At 41.2% G+C, this 20,715-nt stretch overlaps 1 protein-coding gene across 1 annotated transcript in view; it reads left to right on the top strand.

The window, feature by feature from the left end:
* Positions 1 to 20,715, top strand: part of LOC112973832 (kalirin) — a 267,351-nt gene that overhangs the window by 191,419 nt on the left and 55,217 nt on the right. Inside the window, exons 17-27 of the mRNA XM_026082189.1 lie at positions 696 to 887; positions 4,252 to 4,401; positions 5,362 to 5,476; positions 7,806 to 7,921; positions 8,486 to 8,608; positions 11,147 to 11,329; positions 12,401 to 12,519; positions 13,775 to 13,841; positions 14,840 to 14,949; positions 16,886 to 16,955; positions 18,635 to 18,724. Of these exons, the coding sequence (XP_025937974.1) occupies positions 696 to 887; positions 4,252 to 4,401; positions 5,362 to 5,476; positions 7,806 to 7,921; positions 8,486 to 8,608; positions 11,147 to 11,329; positions 12,401 to 12,519; positions 13,775 to 13,841; positions 14,840 to 14,949; positions 16,886 to 16,955; positions 18,635 to 18,724 (1,335 nt within the window). The remainder of the gene's footprint in view (positions 1 to 695; positions 888 to 4,251; positions 4,402 to 5,361; positions 5,477 to 7,805; positions 7,922 to 8,485; positions 8,609 to 11,146; positions 11,330 to 12,400; positions 12,520 to 13,774; positions 13,842 to 14,839; positions 14,950 to 16,885; positions 16,956 to 18,634; positions 18,725 to 20,715) is intronic.

Here is a 20,715-nt window from a genome sequence, read left to right as displayed (position 1 = left end):
CTGAAACCTATCTTGTTGTTGATATTTCATGCTGTTAAAAAAAAAAAATTAATGGAGGAAGTTTCTTTTGCTATGTGGCCCAAACTGCATTGTCAAAATTTTCTGATGAAAACTGTTGTGAATATCTCTGATTTCTTTAGTGTGACAGTGGTCCCTCTAAGGCATCTTCATGTTTTCTGGGACTGATGTGTTGTATCCTGCAGACAGGACAATTAGGCACATATGTAAAGCTGCTGATGCCAGCAAACTGCTTGGCAAGAGTCCAATTAGGGTGATTAGGCCCTTAGTGCTTGCTTTTGTATGTGCATGGTTGTGTGGGATGCAGTCAGCACTGAGGACAGGCTGGGTGTGAGCTCGACGCAACAGTTGCCTGCATTGGGGTTGTCARAAGGGATCCATTGGGACACCCCATTGTTGTCCAAGGGGCAGTAGGTGATCAGTGGAGCTAAYCCATCTTGGCCAGTGCTTGCTGGTCCTCAGCTTTAATAACATGTTGCAAATGTGTGTGAATATTTACAACCAACATGCTTTGCGAAAGGTAACTGTTAACTGGAGAAAACTCTGAAAATGTTTCACTCTCTCACATTTCCATGCTCACACCTYGCTTCACCTTTCTACCATATGTCTGGCACATCTATACAACCTCTCTTTCCTCCCCTCATACACAGTCCCTCTTTCATGCCACTTCCTTACAGAAGACACACCAGAGTGCCCTGCAGGTCCAGCAGAAAGCCGAAGTGCTGCTACAGGCTGGGCACTATGATGCTGACGCCATCAGAGAGTGTGCTGAAAAGGTGGCCTTGCACTGGCAGCAGTTGATGCTGAAGATGGAGGACAGGCTCAAACTGGTCAATGCCTCGGTGGCGTTCTATAAAACCTCTGAGCAGGTGAGCTGAACTGTACCATATCCATGTCATAGCATACTGCTACAGCAGGGGGGTTAGCTCCCAGCATATACTGGGAAGGTCCTGCCTCTGGCCAAGATCACCAGTGTGATCTCTCCAGTCTTGCAGAGTGTTGAGCTGTTGCAAATATCCACTCAGGTTGTGGCGGGGTTCCCAGGTTCAGCAGAGAGCTAGATTCCCCGGGAAGGAGCAATGCTGGTTTGTCTCCCTTTTCCTGAGTGATCCCAAAGGTAGGAAGAGTGTGCCTTCAAAGTCAGCCCTGCTCTTCTTTATAAACTGCCCTCTGTCTTCTGACATGTGTTTGCATGGCTCCATCCCCACATTAGGCATGCACCAAGCTTCGTAGCACCTGAATAGGACCAGTGTGAGCCCTTAGGTGACCCCCAGCTGGCCAACACCAGTGTGACTGCACCCAGTGATAGGCAGTGCTGAGGGCTGTGGGATTTCTATTCTGACCCCRAGTGCAGAGGGTCTTCTACCAATAAGCTCACAGCACTGACAAAATTAACTGAAAGGACATTTGCTCCAGCAGTGTAGCAATGCTCAGCCACATGTGGAAATCAGAGGTTGAACTGGGCTTCTCTGGCAGGTATTGTAACCAAAAAAAGGCATTTTGAATTATGCAAAAGCTTTCATATTAAAGTTTTCACTAAAATTATATGAAAATAATATAATTCATGACATTTTTTCTATTGTCTCCTTTCCAAATGGAAGACTTTCTGAAATCCTATCATTTTAGTTTAAAGTCTTAATGTTGCTAGAGTTCATTTTGAGGAATATAAATCTCCCTTTTCCTTGAGAACTGCTTGCAATTAATTACTTACTATTTTGTGAGCAGCACTAGCCAGTGTTTTCAGTAGTGTTTAAACATCAGCATGCCAAAAAAGATGACAAGATATGAAGTGATTTCTCTTAAATCCATCTGCAGCACAGGTGATTACAGCATTAACCATTTTATGCTGACACAACTCTACCTCATTCCAGGCATCCATGTATTGCAAACACATTCCAGTTGGCTGCTGGTAAAGTTGGATTATTCATCCCTTGCRTAAACGGGTGCAACTTGTACTGTAGATGTTCAAATAGCCCTGCATGGTGTAATTTACTGCAGCTAGGCAGTTCGTGTAAGAATGGACTGTGCAGGAACCTGTGATTTTACAAAAGGGAACAGTGATTTCCATTGAAATCTGTATTGTTGTTGTCACACAGTTGTTTCTGAATTAGAGAACTAGACATAGGTAGGTTTTAGCACAGYGAAATATGTCGTTATGGACAGAGATTATTTTTCCTTAATATCCAGGGTGCAGATGATCCTTGGGCTACTTTTTGGTGTCGTTTGTTTAATGCATTTTTAAGAATGTTTAAGATGAATTCATTCCTTGTAATGAATGTCCTTCACTGCGAAGAGTTTCAAACAGATTTACAATCCCTGATGCACTCACAATTGAAAAGAATTACTGCTGCTGGAGGACTGGGAGAAATGAAAACCATTAAGCGATTCATTAGTGCTTTAGACAGTCAAATATGCTGGCCAAAATATGCATAGCCTGTAATTTATCAATTCAGTTGCTCTTCCTGTTTCCAAGTCACAGACAAGCATACTGCAGTGCCCACCAGTTCATTTGTTGGTTGTGTCTATTCAGCAGATATGTGGGGCAAAGATCATTCAGTCTTTGAATGCTCATAAACTATCTGCTGCAAGTAGCCTGTCTCCCTCTCTTGGGCTGCGTGACTGATCTACGGCCCTTGACGGTCTGTTCCCTGACTGGATGGCAGTGGATTTGCTGGATCTTGACTTCTCCGAGTATCTAGAAAGAACAGCCTTTCAGAGAGACTGTCACAACCAGCCAAACTTTTTCATGCCTGTCTTCCCCAAAAGCATTATGTTCTTTGTACATTGGTGGAGCCATGGCTTTCATGTAGTTCAGTTTCTCTCTGACTACATTGACAGCCTGTTTTATATTTATTTCTCCCATCATGTTAAAAAATACTGATGATATTCACATGTGCAAGGGAAGTCCTGTTTGGAAAGTTGTGGGCCTCATGCTGTCCATCTGCTTTCATTAATCTTTGATGTCTCCAAAGCCCAAAAGTGTATCAGAGTTCTCAAAAACCAAGAAGTAAAATGGAAATGCATTTTTTTTGTGCTAAATAACACTAGGGCATTTGCTCTTCAGTAAGTGTTTGAGGGTGAATGCAGGTTTGCATTCAAGCAAGAAGCTGATTTCAGATTGTCAAAGGTGAAGATCCTGGAACAGCTTGGCAGTAGGATTAACTGATCAACCCGCCTCACCAGTTTTTAAATGGAGCTTGAGGTATTCATGAATGGAGTTATATAGCAGACAGCCTGTGATAGCTGGGGGGGACCATGTGATCCTAGTTTCTCTTCCAGGCCTATGCTCTTAAGCACGTGGTGTCCTCTGAATATAACTGTATTCAGCTAAAGGAATGAGTAAGAAAAGGGTGAACATGGTTAGCTGGACCTCCAGCAATAAGTCACTGGACGTTGAGTGATCTCAGCAGTGGAGGGTGTAGGAATAGCCCTCTGGGAGAGAAGAAGAAAGTCCCAAACATTTTAGAAAACACTTTGCAGGTTTCTTCAGTGTCTGTGCAGGACACTGAGAGTTACTCTCAGGATCTGCAATACAAAAGACTTGGCCTTAACTAGGGCTGCTGCACACACGGTTTTCAGGCTGTGTTGGTTTATTTACCTCATTCCTATTATTCTACCAAGATAAAAGAAATTTGTGTAAGCCCTGTACAGGGAAACACCTGCATCCACCTAGGTTGCTGCACTGATTTAATGTCTGTTGGTTTCCATCAGCCTTTACAAAAGCTGTATAGGGAGCAACTAACTTGCAGCTGAAGCAAATTAGTTCCAGCTTCAGACCTTGTTTCAGGAAAGTATTTAAGCATGTGTTTTTGTTTAAGTATGTGCTAAGTCCCTTGACTTCAGTAGGATTTAAACACATCTAAAGCACCCTTCCGGAATAGGGATTGTTTCCTGAGTGATCTGCTGGGGCCAGATTGAACCCTGCCCTGATACAACCTTTTGAGCTTCTTCACCATTATCCATTGGAAAGAAAGAACAATTTAGCACCCTTAAACCAGATGAATTGAACCTCAAACAGTAGAAATCTCTGGGGTAAAGAATAGCTGATAGATCATTCTGTCCAGGGCCTGTTTATACCCAGTTATCCTCCATGCCATGGCAGGATGGATCCCATGGCCCAATGTCCCAAATGCTTAGGTTTCAAATGTTTTTGGCTGGTAGACTTTTATTGAATGTCATCTTCCTGATTATGATTCTGGATAACTGAACTACTGTGCTCTGGGCATGCTTCAGGTGTGCAGCGTATTGGAGAGCCTGGAGCAAGAATACAGACGGGATGAAGACTGGTGTGGAGGCCGAGATAAACTTGGACCGGCAGCTGAGAYAGACCATGTCATCCCTCTGATCAGCAAACATCTGGAGCAAAAGGAGGCTTTTCTCAAGGTCTCATTTCACTTCTCTAATAAATCAGGAAAACTCCTGAAAGCATTAGTCCTGAAAGCATTAAGTAGTCAATTTAGAGCAGCATTGGTGAGTTTGAGAGAAGGCTCTGAGGTATAATTCCAGTTCAGCTACTGGCTGGCTGTATAAGCCCTAAACCAGTTTCCCACTGCTGTTATAGGTGTGGATAAGTGTTATTATCAATGCATATCTCAGAGACAGGTCATCAGGACTAATTAYGTAGTATTTGAATTGCACTTGGAGGCTGTTAGTTGTGCAGGTTCTAAGTATTTATTCTCAAAATTGCTTATGATGAACATTATAAATGACAGATATTATATGGCATTTTTGTGCTGGCTTATACAAAACACACAGCATTTCAAATTCTTTCCTCCAAGCCAGTAACTAATGAACTAGAGACAACTGAAGCAACTGTGTCTCTGCAGGGCAGCACCAGGACGGAGTCTGAGCTTTCCTCCTGCCTTCCAGGTGCTGCTTTGTAAGAACTGCAGAGCTGACAGGCTGACAAGTCAACTGGCAGCCAGCCTCTCACCTTCCACTAAAAATGATACACAACCTAAAACTACTCTGGCAGGCAAGCCTTAAAAAGTGACACCTATTGACTGTACGTTTTGGAAGCAATGAGTACRTTTCATGAGAGAGGAGTTAGCTTTGGCTAGGTTGAAAATCTATGTGATGTACTAGCTCTTTACACACAGTTGTTTTATTATTGGCATTAATTTGCCTTAAGATATGAAATCACCAACTATTTTCAAAATGACTCATGTATTTTAATACATTTATTAGTTTATTAGCTGAAGTGTGGTTTGTTGACTCTTAGCTCTTGAGTTCCCGTTTGAAAGCAAACTCCCTCTGCAGAACAAGCAGAGCGCTCTCTCGGGTTACCCTTGCTTTCTTTCCTCATCTTTACTAACTCTTCTTGGTTGGGGCTGTTTTCCTTAGGCTTGCACGCTGGCTCGTAGGAACGCTGAGGTATTCCTCAAGTACATCCACAGGAACAATGTCAGCATGCCCGGAGTAGCAAGCCATACGAGGGGGCCTGAGCAGCAAGTGAAAGGTTGGTGYGCTGATGCAATGACAGCATTGAAGGTGTTTTGTTTGCTTCCCCCTCTGCTGTACTTTTGTCCTAAAGTTTGTGGACATGCTGAAAAGGCATCTAGGATTTTACTGCCTGCTGTCACTGAAATGACATGTGTGCCTGACACCTTTAGGAGCAGTAGTGAGGCCTCTCAGAAGGTAGTCCCTCTTCTTCTAGGCTTTAGTCCTTATACAAAACTCTTGCTATTGTGAGTGATGGGGGGAAAGAAAGGAAAGAGCCTTCTAACATGGGCCTTCTCTAGCCTCCCTTGTCAGGTGATGCTGTGCAAGAGCAGATGCACTGTGCCATCCCCCATTATGCAGGCAATCAGTTGAGATGGTCAAACACAGTTTTGCCCTAACATCACAGAATGCATAAATAAATAGGCACATATCAAACACAAGGTCAGGATGCATCCTGTTGCTGCTGAGCACAGGAGAAAATGTACCCCAAACTTACTTGTCCCTGGGATCAATCTGCTAGTTTTTGTCCCTGGAATAACCCTGGCATATCAAACAATGATCCATCTGAGATGTTTGAAATGCTTCCACTCATCTGCTTAATCGAACAGCTGTTAATCTGTGCGTAGCAATGCTGCAAGGTGCTGATAAAAATGAGCAAAGCAAATCTGCAGAACTAAACCATTTTTTTCTTATTATTGGCTTACTTATAAAGCTGCAGAAAGATACAGGTTAATAGCAATGCAACCATTAYATATGTGGAAGGGATGGAACCTTGGCTGGTTGTACACAGAAGATGAAAATACTGTAACAAAAAGATTATTTTTCTTCCTTTCTGTTGATACCAGTTCCTCAGTGTTAATCTGATCCACACATCCCTCCCCCCCGCCACTGTCATGAGTTTGTCTACCCACAGAAAATGTCTGGAAAAACTGTTGAAGATAATGATACTTGCAATACGTTTGAAATGGACACTTTAGTTCAAAATAAAAGCACTGTTTTGTAGAACACTTACTGTGCTTCCAAAGCAAAATCATTAATATGGAAAAAAAATAGTTTTACTTGGCATAAACTGTTTATACAGAGACCTGATCGAGGAAGCCCATCACAAGCTTCCAGTTAATCTTTCCAGTCAGAAAAAATTCCTGATGTCCCCAGCAGCAACACCATGCAGGCTTCTGAATTCTGCCATTAACTTAAGAATTGCAATTTTTTTTGACAATAATAAATGTCAGACTTGCAAATTGGGAGGGATGTATCCAAATGCACTTGCTGCCAGCAGAGTTGGTACGTAAGCAATGAATATCAGTAAATTTAAAAAAAGGGCTCAGGGTGAGGGGATTATTTATAGTGTGCTGTCAATGATCATAACTCAGTGTAACTGGTTGAGAAGCTGGACCCAATTGTTTAATATAATCAGTGCGGCTGCTGCCTGGGCTGAGTTTGTCTAAGCCCCCTCTAGTGGATGTTCCACTTTAAGGATGAGGAAGTGCTATCTGCGGAGGTAGTTACCGGCTCTCTGATACTGAGCTCCATACGCAGCAATACTTGGGATGGGCCACGGTGCTGCCAATTACACACGACTTAGTGCACTTTCATTAGAAAACCCAGATTTAAAAATGTTTGTCACTGATATAATGTCAGTCTCTTGCAGTTTCTCTGTATGTATCTTCAAGTTAAACCCACAGTACATTTTTTAGAGCTAAATCAGGCCCTTTTATGAAGTTGTTATGGTCTGGCTGAGCACTGTTGGGTTTTGAAGGAGAACGTATTTCCTAGACCCCAAGGACTAGCAGCTCTCTTACATGCCTGTTCTGATCCTGAGTGTCCGCTGCATCCCCTGCGCAGGGAAGAGGTTAGGGGATCGATATGCAGGCCCCAACCCARCACTGCGCCCCAGCAGTTACTGTGCAGGGAGCACGCGGAGACGCCCTGGGCAGCACTCAGCTGTACAAGAGACCTTACCAGGTACAGCAGCCTGGAGACTCTGGTCTCTTCTCCTCGTAGGTCCTGACTCTTCTCCTTCTAGGTCAGCCAGGACCAGACTCCTAAGTAAGCAACAGGAGAGAATGGAAGGGCTGGCAGTAACCTACGCCAATGTATTTAGTGGGGTGCATCCCAAACTCTGTTCTAGCATTTCTTCCTTTACTAGATAACCCTGGAACTGCTTTTTTTTTTTTTTAAACAGCCTTTTTGATCCAATACTTGTTTTTAAGAAGCACTATCTCAGGGGCCTTGCCCTTGGGAGTTCAGTCCGGTCAGAGTGAGTAAATTCAGCTTTTTATGGCTTATTTTTGCATGCATTCACAGAAGCACTAATCATGCAGTCATTTTCCTTTGCCCTATAGCCATTCTGAGTGAGTTGCTGCAGAGAGAGAACCGGGTCCTTCACTTCTGGACCCTGAAGAAGCGGAGATTAGATCAGTGCCAACAGTATGTTGTCTTTGAACGCAGTGCCAAACAGGTAGCGTAMAAAACCCACGTTGTCTGTCTGTCTTGACAGTGTGTAAATACTCCTTGTATCTGTGTGATGCCTCTGTGTGGAGTTTCTGTTGCAACCCCTGGTTGTTTTAAAGACTGTAACTTTCGGCAGCATGGAAAATATGTATTTTTAAAGCAGTCTRAAAAAACAAAGTCCCTCAACCAAAAGCCAGTATTTTTGCCAGGACAGATTCATTCCRAATTTTATTCATCTTTTTGAAAATAAATGCAAGAGCAAACTTGTTTTACTCAGCTATTGCTGAATGAGAAAACTGTTTTCTCCATATGCAGAGCTGTCTGTATATAGGTAGAATTCCCTACTCTCCTTTTTCTCCTAGGAAACATACAGTACCTTGGGCACCCTCTCCCATCTGCTTTAATTAATGTGTTCTTTTTATGTGTTCCTAGAAAGTGTTTTACTACACACAGTATTAAGTCCCAATGGACCTGATATCCTTCATTTGGCAGACTTTTGTCAGAGGATTAGTTCTTGAAATACAAAGACTGTTTGTTTTGTTTTTCCTTTGGTTGTTCTTGACATTCACAGGCCTTAGACTGGATCCAAGAAACAGGCGAATATTACCTCTCTACTCACAACTCCACAGGGGAATCAGCAGAAGAAACTCAGGAACTCCTGAAGGAATACGGGGAATTCAGAGTACCTGCCAAGGTAAACAGTGACATGAATCTAATTATGGCATCTGCCTTAGCCTATATTTGTGGTCCTCTTTCAATGCCTTAGATCTCTGCAATAATATTCTCTTGATTTTGTATTTTCTTCCTGGCATTCCTAGCCCAGAAGTGAAATTTCTTTTGAGAACTGTGACATTTACTTTTTAGCAAGACATGAGCACAAAAAGGAGGTTTTCTCTGTTGGTCTGTTTTGGTTATGAAGCATTTTTGCTCTGATCAGAAGCAAGGGAAAGTTCGTTTGCATGTAGTGTTCACAGCAACCTCATGCCTAACTGAGATGTACCCATCCTCCATCCTCAAGCGATCATACAAGGAGAATGATACAGAATAATATAGACTAATTAATCCATAGCCTCGGAACATATCCAAGGTCAACTTGGATTCGCTGTCTGTTTCTTCTGTCATTACAACCACAATTTGTTTTTATTAATTCCAGATGGACTGATCACGGATGATCGTTCATCTCATTATAAATGTTCCACTGATCCCAGTGAAATACTTTAATACTTTGTAAACTCTGGGGTGAGCATTTTTTAATACAAAGCTGCATTACCAAGAATCTATTATTAATTTATGTGGAGCAATTCTGAGAAATCTGGGGTTTTGCAGAGTAATAGCGACTGGATCTGCTTCAGACAAATTAATTCAAACCATATAGGTAATTCAGAGACAGTGAATCCACAGGGGTATTAGCATTCACTGATAAGGATCTAAATTGCAAAGTCAGACTGGAGCAAGACACAGCTTTGGTATTACATAGCTTCATCTCACTCTGTCCTGAAATTGATCTTCTGTAATCCTTAAATTCCTCATTAGTCTGTCCATGTTTGCATGGGTTTGATTCACAGAGTTTGTGTTCTTTCTCTTCTCCTTCTTTTTTCCTGATTTTGAATGTTTGTGAAAATAGGGGATAAACAGCAATGGATAGAAATGAATTTAATCAGACAGGATCCATGCAGCATTCCTTTAACAATACTTCTGGACTCTAACCATCCATAATCAGTCCACTTCCAATCATGTACTATTTTATCGCTTAACTTTGATCAGAATAATCCTGATTCATTCTGAAGTTTCCAAGCTATTTCAGCTTGTGACTTAGCACAGGATTGGATTTTACACCTTGTTCCTTATTGACCATTACCAGCTGTTCCTTCCACTGACACATCTAGTCCTGCTCCCCTGACTCTAGTAAATCACTTTCTTACAGCTGACCTAGAAGATACCAGTGTCACATGCAATCTTGTAAATGTATGTCACTCCCAGATGGATGCTATTCTCAAAATAAGCTGTAACTGAAAACCTTCCTGATCCCAATAGCTTGCTGGCCAAACCAAATGTTTGGAAAGCAAAAACACCAGTAGATTTGGGGAACGAAACACCCTTTAAATACGACACGAAGTCAGATTTTTACTCCTCCATACCTAGCATTGCTTAAATACTCAGTTAATTTGCTGAGATGGCCTCTGATTCTGCTGTTCAATTGTTTTCCTGGTGACATTTCTTGAATTTAGTTTTGTGTTTGAAACCTGCTAGATGCTTTCTGGTCTGACATGCATTTGTCCATTGTGACCAGATTGCTGATAATGTCATATACCTGACAGTATGTCTCGCTTCAGGCAGAGTGAAAAGTTCTCCCCATCTCTGAAAAGCAGATCTCCAGCATCTATGGGGATACAACTGATTATTCTTCTGCTTTTTGAGAGTTAAATTTCTATAGCTGATATCTCTGTTCTTATAAGCATTTTGAGTTGGCTCAGACATAGGATCCAGGCACCTTCAATTTCTGGGATAGATTTGTAAACGAAACTAAAATTTGTCTTTCAAATTTATAACTGTCCCCTTTGTGCCAGATTTGCATGTTCCTCAACATTGAATACCATGGTGATTAAGGGGAAATCAGTGCCCAAATAGAACAGAAAACACCTCTGGAAGGTTTCAGGACTTGGTGTACATTTTGTAGTTCAGGCTTCTCTCAGTTTGCAATTCTCCAGCTGGAGCTGACTAGGAATTTTATAATCAACCAGGAATTTGGATTTAAATTCTATTTGTTTCTAAAGCAAAGATCAGTGACTCAAACCTTCGTTGGCTGATATCTGGTGTATTAATGACCTGCCTACACTGGTCAGCAGAACCACCAAGATATAGATTCAGAGTAGCTGAGTACATTTCATGATGTGTGATTTTTAAATCTTGTCTGCTAGTCCAAGGCACACAAAAAAAAAGTTTTTGCTTATGGGAAGAAGATGCGTCTAATTTCCAGTATGTTTTCCTTAAGTTTTTGTGTGTGTAGTTTCAAAAGTCTTAGCTTTTTTGTATCTCCTACAGCTTCATATGTGTCCTTATAAAAATATCATTTCTTCATATTGTACTGGGGAAAGTTTAAAGCACCTGATGCTGTGTAAGATGAAGTACACACTCTGTTTAATGATGTACATAAAATTGTGAGCTGCATCTGACTGCTATGTGAATTAAATGCAAAAGAAATAATAATGTAACGAAACTGTATTTTGGGCAGCAAACAAAAGAGAAAGTGAAGCTCCTCATCCAGCTGGCTGACAGCTTTGTAGAAAAAGGACATATACATGCCACTGAAATTAGGAAGTGGGTCACCACTGTTGACAAACGCTACCGTGACTTCTCTCTCAGGATGGGGAAATACCGCTACTCCCTGGAAAAAGCCCTTGGAATCAATACAGAGGTACTGTAAGTCCATGTCCTGCTGGCTTTTCTACCAAAGTTGAAAGTCACAGAGGGAAATGAAGGCCATAGAATGAATGCTGCAGATTATCACGTGTCTATTAGAAACACTTAAAATCCAGCTAACCTCAGAATTGTTCTTTCAGAAGAGAAAAGGCTTACTAATTTTTGCAGATAAGAAGGAGGCAGATGAAGATCAGATTTTCTAAATAAATGTTTGCGCCATTTTCAGGAAGACCAGTACTGAGAAGGAATGGGAAGCACATTATTTGAATAAAAGTATATATTAATTTTAGTGTAAGCCATAATCCTGTTTTCACACCATCATCTTCAGTCAAAAACAGGATTTGACTGCAAGTTTCCACTTTCTCATCCTTTAACCACACGAAAAAATGATCCCTGATCTCACTTCTGAGCTCTTTTAGGTGAAACAGAGCAATACAAGAGAAACAAAAATATGTTCCTCCTGCTATTCCCTCTGCAGTCTTAGGGAGAATATCAGAGGCAGAAACACTTAAATAGCTTTCAATCAACCATCCTTCAAAATTAAGTATCAAAGAAGGATGAATAAATTCCCTCACTTACACCTTCAAAATACCTTGAAAATACTGTTCCTTGTAGGGTCTCTGTTTTAAACAACACTACTAATAGCTTTCTGGAAAGGTATTTCCATGACAGAAGGCTATTGGAAGCAGGGATTGCCTGCAGGCTCTTACTGGGTGTTGCCTTACTTTACCAGACTATTTATGAAGTCAGATACAAAGCAACTAATTTAGATGTGAAGGAGTAATTTAGACCTTTGTCTATGCGTATTCCTAGACAGAAGTAAGAATGGAGGCTTGTTAAATTCATAGTCAGTATTTTTTAAGATTCTCTCCAGTGTAAGAGTAAGTGAAGGGTAATCTCTCCCTTCTCTCCTTAGTTCTTCTAAATCTCTTTGAATTTCCTTCTTTTGGCTATTGGTAGCTTTATCCTACTTTTGTCCCTTATCCATTTAACCTCATGAGCATGCTGCCTTTTACACACCAGTAGGATTAATTGATTTTAAAATCTGTACCGTTACTGTTTCTAGGATAACAAGGACCTAGAACTAGATATTATTCCAGCAAGTCTTTCGGACCGTGAAGTAAAGTTGCGAGATGCAAACCATGAAGTCAATGAAGAAAAAAGAAAGTCGGCCAGAAAGAAAGAGTATGTCCAAAAACACTCTCAGTCTGCAATGAGACGTTATCTAACGGTGATTCTATGCTATTTGCCTGACCAGAACGGACTGACAGCCCTATCATTCCTTTCAGCTGTAGGACTATAGAGATAGGCCTGCAGCGGTAGAGCAGAAGTTGTGACTGTAGACTAGAGAAGGATTTCAGAACATAGAGTTTGATTATTACTTTTTTTTTTATTTTTGATCAGAAGTTACTTTTGGAAAGGGAAAGGAGTCAAGCACTTTGATTAGACCTTCATGTCATGGAGATAGTCGTTGTCATGATGTCTTTCCAGCTGTATGGGAAAAGTAGAATGAGTAGAAAATTTGAAAAGCATCTGCGCATGTCTGGTTATAATCTAAACTCCATTGACATCAAGGGGAGTTGACTGTGGGTCTCAGTGAACTCAGATTTCACTGAAAGTTCAATTTCAAATTTCAGTGGGTGTAGAACTGATAGAATTGAAAATATTTCATGCTAGAGTAAATACTGGGAGAGTACTCTTTTATTTAAAATCTAGAAACAATTTAATTTTACAATATTTTTTCTTAGTTTTTGTGTGATAATGTTAAGGAAAGCATTTGCATAGATGATCCTTCTCAGTCCTCTGAAATATCCACTACAGTGGATAACCTTGATAAGAAATTGTTTCTACTTTAAAGACAGAGGGTATGCTTAGTCCACCTGTGGCACATTTTCCAAACACTGGACATTTCAGCTTTGAGATGCCCAGCTTGAGGCACTGAAGAGTGGTTGTTGGTCTCTCCAGAAGTTTGGATTGCCTCCAGTCGGGTACCAAGCTGTTGAAGCCACTTTAGGCTAGTGGTCTCTCCCAACTCCATCAGTATTCCCACTTAAGGCCAAGCTTCAGAGTGACTTACAGCTATATATTTGTGAAGATACAGGTGTTGTGGGTCACTCTCAAGTCCTTACTCATGCAAAAAAGCATTGATGTTGCTGAGAATCAGTTGCCCATTAAGACTGAACATGTAAATTGCAAACCACACCACAGGGTTGCAGAAATACAAGTTGATGGAATTTTATGTAGAAAAGATATTAAAAAAAAACCTTACAAGTATGAAATGATATGTCATTCAAGGAGGTGGAATGTGCAAGGTGGGACAGCTGAAGATTTAGAGTGGAAGTACACCGATTTATGAAGACAACAGAAGGAAGTTTTGTTTTCTGTTCATTGTACAAATGCCTGTCATGTCCAAAGCACCTAAAATACTTTCTTTTTCCAGATTCATTATGGCTGAGCTGCTTCAGACTGAAAAAGCTTATGTCAGGGACTTACATGAATGTTTAGAGGTAAGTTACAGTCTGGGGAGTCTCCAGTATTCTCAGGAAGGACATGGCACCCTGTCATGCGTTAGTAGTGCCATTTACTGTATCACAAAGTGCCAGTGCAGGGCTGGCCTTAAAAAGAGGCTGTGTGGGAGTGCCAGCCTCAGTGGGTTAACTACAGGATTGCTCTTTCCCTGCAGGAGCGCTGAGGGAAGATATAGAGCCAGGGCTGAAGAGAGCAGGCGAGCCAGGTCCTGTTGGTGGTGGGAGCTGGGTGGGCAGCAGAGCGAGTTTTTCTCTCACTGGCAAAACCATGCCCTGTGCTCCCCGCATGAGGCTGTAAATGTCTGCAGCCCTGGGGACACCTGAGTGCAAAGGTGTCCTTTATTTGCAAAACTGCAGTCATCTCCTTGGAGAGCAAAGGCAGTTCCCTGGGACTCAGCAAGGAGCAATATGTTTGTGAGTTCACCTGAAATTTGTTGGTTTACAGTCTTTTTTGAATTATGGAGCATTTCCTTAAGAATTAACACCCATTCCTTTGGATGATCCTAAGCTGGAGAAAGAGCTGGATTTGCTCTGCCAAACAGTTTGCCTAGCTATGCTGAAGGGTGTTTCTGAAGGGTCTGTGATTCTCAGGGCAAAAAGCACAGTGTATTTCAGTGCAGTCTGTCAGCTCTCATGTTCCTGAGGCTAGAAAGTGAGCTTTATGTATCTAATGCTACTGAAGTGACAAACCCAACTTTTAACTGTTTCTGCCTGCAGTTCTTGGGTACCATCAGTTGGACAGAAAAGACAGGTGTTGGCATGTTTTTGCTTTTCCTTCAGACTTTTTTTGGCATCAGAACTCTGAATTTCTCAGGAGAGCTTTTTGTGACACTGGAACATTTATTTTTTTAGCTTGTTTCTTTAATCTCAGAGTGCCTGGTTCTCCTGTCAGCTTGTGCCTTTGGCAATGAAACAGGGAGATCTATTCTTTTGTACTGCATTTACTCTCAAAAATAAGAATTGCTGATGTCTTCCAGACCTACCTTTGGGAAATGACAAGTGGAGTGGAAGAAATACCCCCTGGGATCCTTAATAAAGAACACATCATCTTTGGCAACATCCAGGAGATATATGATTTTCATAACAAGTAAGTTTTCCTAACATTTCTATTAATGTCTACTGATTTTTTTTTWAAATACATGTCTATACATATACATCTATGTGGATTCTGCAATGAACATGTGCAGTAGAATGCACACAGAAGTATAAAGTAATTGATCCAGATTTGCAAAATATTTTATTTTTTTTTTCTTTTACAAAAATGAATTACATTTTTGCTTAAACTTTGCCTGCAGCTAATTAAAAATGTTAAAGTCGTGTTACACCAATGCTTTGTAGTCCTATCCACGCTTTCCATCTCATGGCACTGTATTTATGCTTTACACATCTGTAAGATAAGTAACAGTTCATCCATTTGAGGAAGAATGGGGCACTGAGGTGGTAAGGCATATTCCTTCAGTTTTGAAGATGAGGAAATGAGGTCTTCTTGATGGATGCATGGTGTTTCATACATGTAGTATTACAACAGTATCCCTATCAAAATGTGAGAAGAGGAGACCTCAGGCTCCATTATACCTGCATGAGATATACCTCAGACTGGTGGATGTAAATCTGTATGGCATTTATTAATGTAAATAGTTCATCAAAATTAAAGAAATAAAACCTAACTTTGGGAGTTTATCATTCCTGACGTTGTTTCCCTGCTATAATGAATATAAGGAGTTATATACATAACATTTAGGGATGCTGAATCCTGTAAGTTCAGTCTGAATTTCAAAGTCTGTCTTCAAGTTACACATCAAAAGCAAAGCACTTTGAAAAACAAATCAGAAAACTCTTCCCCCTTGAAATTCTGAGAGACTTTCAGTGCTTCAGCCAGATAAAGTGGGCTGTCATATACACGTAGATATGGTCCAGCAGAGGCTGTTGTATTGATGCTTTTGTGCAAGCAGCTTCAAAGGATGTCAGGATATTAGATTCAAACTGCTTATTACATTAAAAAGGCCTTTACCCAATAGATGAATTGACTTCCAGCCCACATGAATTGCCCAGTCATATCAATAAATATTCTTCCCCCATTTAAAACTGTGCTGAGATCCCCCAGTTACCTTCCCACTCCCCCTCTCCTTTTTGTGGTGCTGTATTTTCTTTTTGGTGATCCTCACTGATGACAGATGATTACTCTCCTGTTTGACTTTTCCTCACTCCCAGCCACTGCCCACATCAACCCTTAGTGATGCTCCCCAGTTCCCTGCTGCTGCCTTTCCTCCTTTCGCTGATCCATCCTCCTCCAGGCTGCTGCTTCTGCATCATCCTTTTCCCACCACTGCTTCTAGCAGTGCTAAAATAAACTTCTCCCTTTACTGGCTCCCTCCTCTCCCTTGGCCAGGGATGTTAATGCATCCCCTGACAGAATTCAGGGCTGGGGAAACAGCATATACAGCTGCTTCTCTTTCTGCAGTTTCTGTTTCATGCTCCTCTTTCCACCCGGGCTCTACAGGGCTCTGTCTGAAAACAGAGACGTTGGTCATCGTGCAAGGTGTTGGGAGTGAGTTGATTACAAAATCTCTAATTTGGGATTTTACTACTCACCCACAAAGTGTCAGGCTTGCTTTAAATTGCTGCCCTTGCCTCATTTTGCCCAGTGTGGCCCAGTGCACTGAGTCTGGTGATAGAAAGTTGAGAGCTTCAGAGCTCCTCTTTCTGCTCATGCTCTGACCACTTCACAAGATCTTTTTGAAGATTCACTGTCTGGTCCTCATGTATGGCTTTGCCTTCCTGAGCACACTGACCCCCTCCTGAGGACTGTTGTCTTTTCCTTTCCGGCTGAGCCAGGCACTATTGTGCTCAAGTAATGAAGCATCTTTTGGCACGGACACACCTTTTCCACAGGCAGGACGCTTTTGATTAGCCTTGTAATTAAGATACAAGCATTGATCATTAACACTGATCAATTCATTGGTCATCTGCTTCTCCTGGGCATTTGACTGTAACTAATTATGTTGTTGTCTTCTTTTTTTCAGTATTTTTTTGAAAGAACTAGAGAAATACGAACAACTGCCTGAGGATGTGGGCCACTGCTTCGTCACCTGGGTAATGAGGCTTCTTCTTTTCGTTATTTATTCAAATTAATTCCTCCAGCACAGACAGAAACAAGCTGGGAATTGGTGCAAGGGTTATGTCCTCAGTGATAAGTGAGGACCAGGGCTAAACTGGAACTAGGACTGCTTCTCCCTTCACCTCTCCCAGGGTGAAAGCTCCCTGCCTTAATGCTTGAGCAACATTTTGAAGACTTTCTAGAGCCTCTGCCCTTGACCTTCACTGACCAGTGCAACTTTCACACCTGCTGGTTCAGCAGCCTGTTTAATAGGGCTGACATCCRTTCCTTTGCAGAGGATTCTAGGAGGATGCACACTTAAAATCATAATGTGCCCTCTTTAGAGAATTTCAGCAATGCATGAGACCTCTACAAAGGCACAAAATCTTATCAACATTTTCCTTCAGAAATGAAATTGCTGAGYGACTGGGCTGTCTCATTCCATTACCCAGTGCCAACTGTTTGAAAATTTCCAGCAGAACTTTTGAAATCTTGATGCTAAAAGTCTTAAGGGCGTACAAGTCTCCAGGAATTAGCTATGGTAATTTATTTGTATGAAAATCGTCCTCTCTTCAAAATATTTGCCAGGAAAGTCAACCATCTTGATGATTTTTCTGATGGCTTTATTCATATTTTAAAGCTGAGAATTAGTATCTTCAAAGTCGTTATGGAACATTTTCATTTACCAAAAAAATGAATGTTTTTGGACCATTTCAAACAGGTTTTTATTTAAAAAATGTGCTGGAAATATTGATAAAAGGGATTCAGAAATATTGTTTACAAAAAAGAGGTTCCATATTTAAAGAAAGACAGACACGTTTATATACCATTCTGTGCAAAATCTTCATGGCTCTTTTAAGATTGTAGTACATCGTATCAGTAATAGTACATGTCCAGAGCTGTGTGTGTGGTTATGCACATAAACAAAATGTTGCCTGCTCAGTTGCAGGATCCTGTTATTTAGATACCTGGTATCAAAAATCCAATAGGAGTCAACAGAGGCAGTCCTCCTCTTTGGCCTGCCTCCCCAGAGACCTGAGTTCAGTAATATGAAACTGCTCTAAGGCAGGAGTGCACAGATGCTTTTAATTTCCTCTTAAAAATAAATAAATTAAGAAGAGAAATGCAAAACACTCTTAGCACAACATAAAATTTGAGCCATTAAAATGTGAACCAAGGTAGGGAAGGCAAGTCTGGGCCAGGCCTCAGAAATATGAGCGAGCCTCAAGTCAAAAAAGTTGACTCTAGCCAGTTTGAACTAGATGAGTCTCTTGCCCAGAGTTTCCGTAGTGACTTTATCTGCAAGTAGGAGATGATAGAGCCAAAACTTCGTGACTGAGACTTGAGGCCTTCTGACTTTCGCATACAATCTACGTAACCTCATCAGAGCTCTTAGAAATTATATTACAGCTGCTTTAAAGTATTAGGCCTTCCCTCTGTATGACTTGTTAAAAAAAGCCTCCCATAGCCATTATGTGATGCACCTCATCCCCCTCAGAACTGCTCAGGTAAGATATGAACTGCCTGTAATTGTTCAGTTTTTAATTTGCAATTCTCTTGCTGCTGTGAGAGGTGGGGGTTTATCACCTGTATTTATCCTAGTGAGCCTTAATGAGAGATTGTGGGAGCAAAGTAATAGCTTATCTTGCTTTTCCCTTGATGTTTGTTTTCACAGGCAGATAAATTTCAGATGTATGTCACCTACTGCAAAAACAAGCCTGACTCCAGCCAACTCATCCTGGAACATGCAGGGACTTTCTTTGACGTAAGCAGCCGTTGCCATTTTCCTTCAGTACACATACTGCAGCTGAAACACTTCCTCTTTACATCTGAGCAGCAGATTCATTTTTGTCCTTTGGCATTTTGGTTTTTCATTCCACTGCAGATATCACGTGCTGTGAAAACTGATATGCTGTGGTGTGATGTGTGATCTTCATCAGTGTAGCAAGTCATTTGTAATGGAGACAGACGTTCTTATGGGAACCTTTGTACATTATTCAGACCCAGACCTTTCTAAAGATCTGGTTCAGATGTGCTCTTTTTTTCCGGTTTTAGTGATAAAATGAAAAGCAGATCCTGTTACATTTTATGACCTGAAATCCCTAAGTCCAAAACAAGATCCTGTCCTGCAGATTTTACTCACCCTATTAAACATTTGCCTCATTGTGTTAGTAAGAACTCCATTGCCTGCAATTAGACTATTTCTCGTGCAAGCACTAAACCTGGTGATAAACATTTGCAGGCTTCAAACCCAGTTTTGTAGACTGAGAAAAATCTTCAAAGCTTTTCGGTACTTTTAAACTAAGCTTTCCCTCTGGTTTTTGGAACCTGGCTTGCCCCTCATCTATTTTGCCATGTTTTTCTGACAGCTTACAGGCTTAAGTAGTTATCTTTCTGAAAAAATACTAAGATCTCTTTTCCAAAACACAAAAATCCTTTTACAAATGTAACCACTCAGCAGGAACCAACCTGGATATAGTTGGCAGCGGATATGAATCAACTCCTCTGGGTTTAGTGTGTGCCACTGATTATAGTCTTTCAATTAAATTCAACATTCAAAGATCTCACATGAGCCAGAAGAAAAGTGATGAGCATCTTTGTCTTGTTTTAAGTGCTTTGTTCTTTGTCCTGTTACCAAATTGTCTCTCTAGAAGTAGACTTGAAGCAAAAGGATTTTCCAGGAGGTGGCGCTTGAGCCTGTTGAATGGTTTATACTGGTTCGTGAGATGAGGTGGTTTTGGGCCACCTTAGGTGTTTATCTGTGTCGTTCACACAGATTAGAAAAGTGTTTGCTCTGCTGAACTTTTTCACTCCAGCTCTGGATGTGGGATGGAAATCTTCTTGCTCAATAGTGAAAGTTCACGTGTCAGCATCTGCTCTTTTGTAAGGGGAGATGTTTTTCTTCCACTGGTGGGAATTTTGCTGGGCTGCCCCATGACACCTGTGCAGAAGGAGAAAGCTGGCTATTCCCAAAAATGTTTCTGGGCCTGCAGTCTGAGTGACTAAGCTAGTGCAGAGCAACTGTAAATCCTTCTTGTCTTGATTTTGGAGGTGATGTGTTGCTGTTGTGCAAATGGCTGCCCAAGTGGCAGGGCAGCACAGAGTCTGGCTCCTGAGTAACACAGAGGACATGGCTGGTTCTTTTCTTCCAAACAAGGCCTGGAAGTTCCCAAAACACCCTTACGAAGAGACAGAGTTGTCTAGAATAATACCACTTAGTAAGAAGCCTGCTTGAAGATTACAAGTGTAATAAACCCCCAAATTGCTTAAACCATCACAAAGTGCCACCTTTGAGATGAGAACAAGCAGTTCTGGTTGTCTGACTGAACCCTTCCAGTCCATGGGAAATTTGCAGCTTCAGGGCTCATTCCAGGCCTTAACTGATTAGCAGAAGGAGCAAAGAAAAGTGACGTATCTTGTCTGAAACTGTGAAAAGAATTAGTAGCAATGTTATTGTAGCTGGGATGGCCTAAAGGCATAAGTGAAGCCATATCTATAGAGAAAAGCAATATCTCTTATTAGACCGGCTGATACAGGTGGAAAATTATGTGCAAGCTTTCRATTGTCAAACTGGTCTAATTTATCCTGTAGTATTAGTCTAATAAAACATGAAGATACTTCTCTAATTTATCCTATAGTACTAGTTAGTCTAATAAAAGATTAAGATGACTCTCTCCCTTCCCTATGGATCTTGCTTTGCTTAAGAAATTCAGAAGCTGTTGGTATGGTTATCTTAGCTAGAAAATGTGTAGGGAA

This window comes from Apteryx rowi, unplaced genomic scaffold (genome assembly GCF_003343035.1).
Source record: "Apteryx rowi isolate R43461 unplaced genomic scaffold, aptRow1 scaffold_57, whole genome shotgun sequence".
NCBI classification, from domain to species: Eukaryota; Metazoa; Chordata; class Aves; order Apterygiformes; family Apterygidae; genus Apteryx; species Apteryx rowi.
The sequence above is the reverse complement of the archived record's forward strand: the minus strand, read 5'-3'. Positions and strand labels throughout refer to the sequence as shown.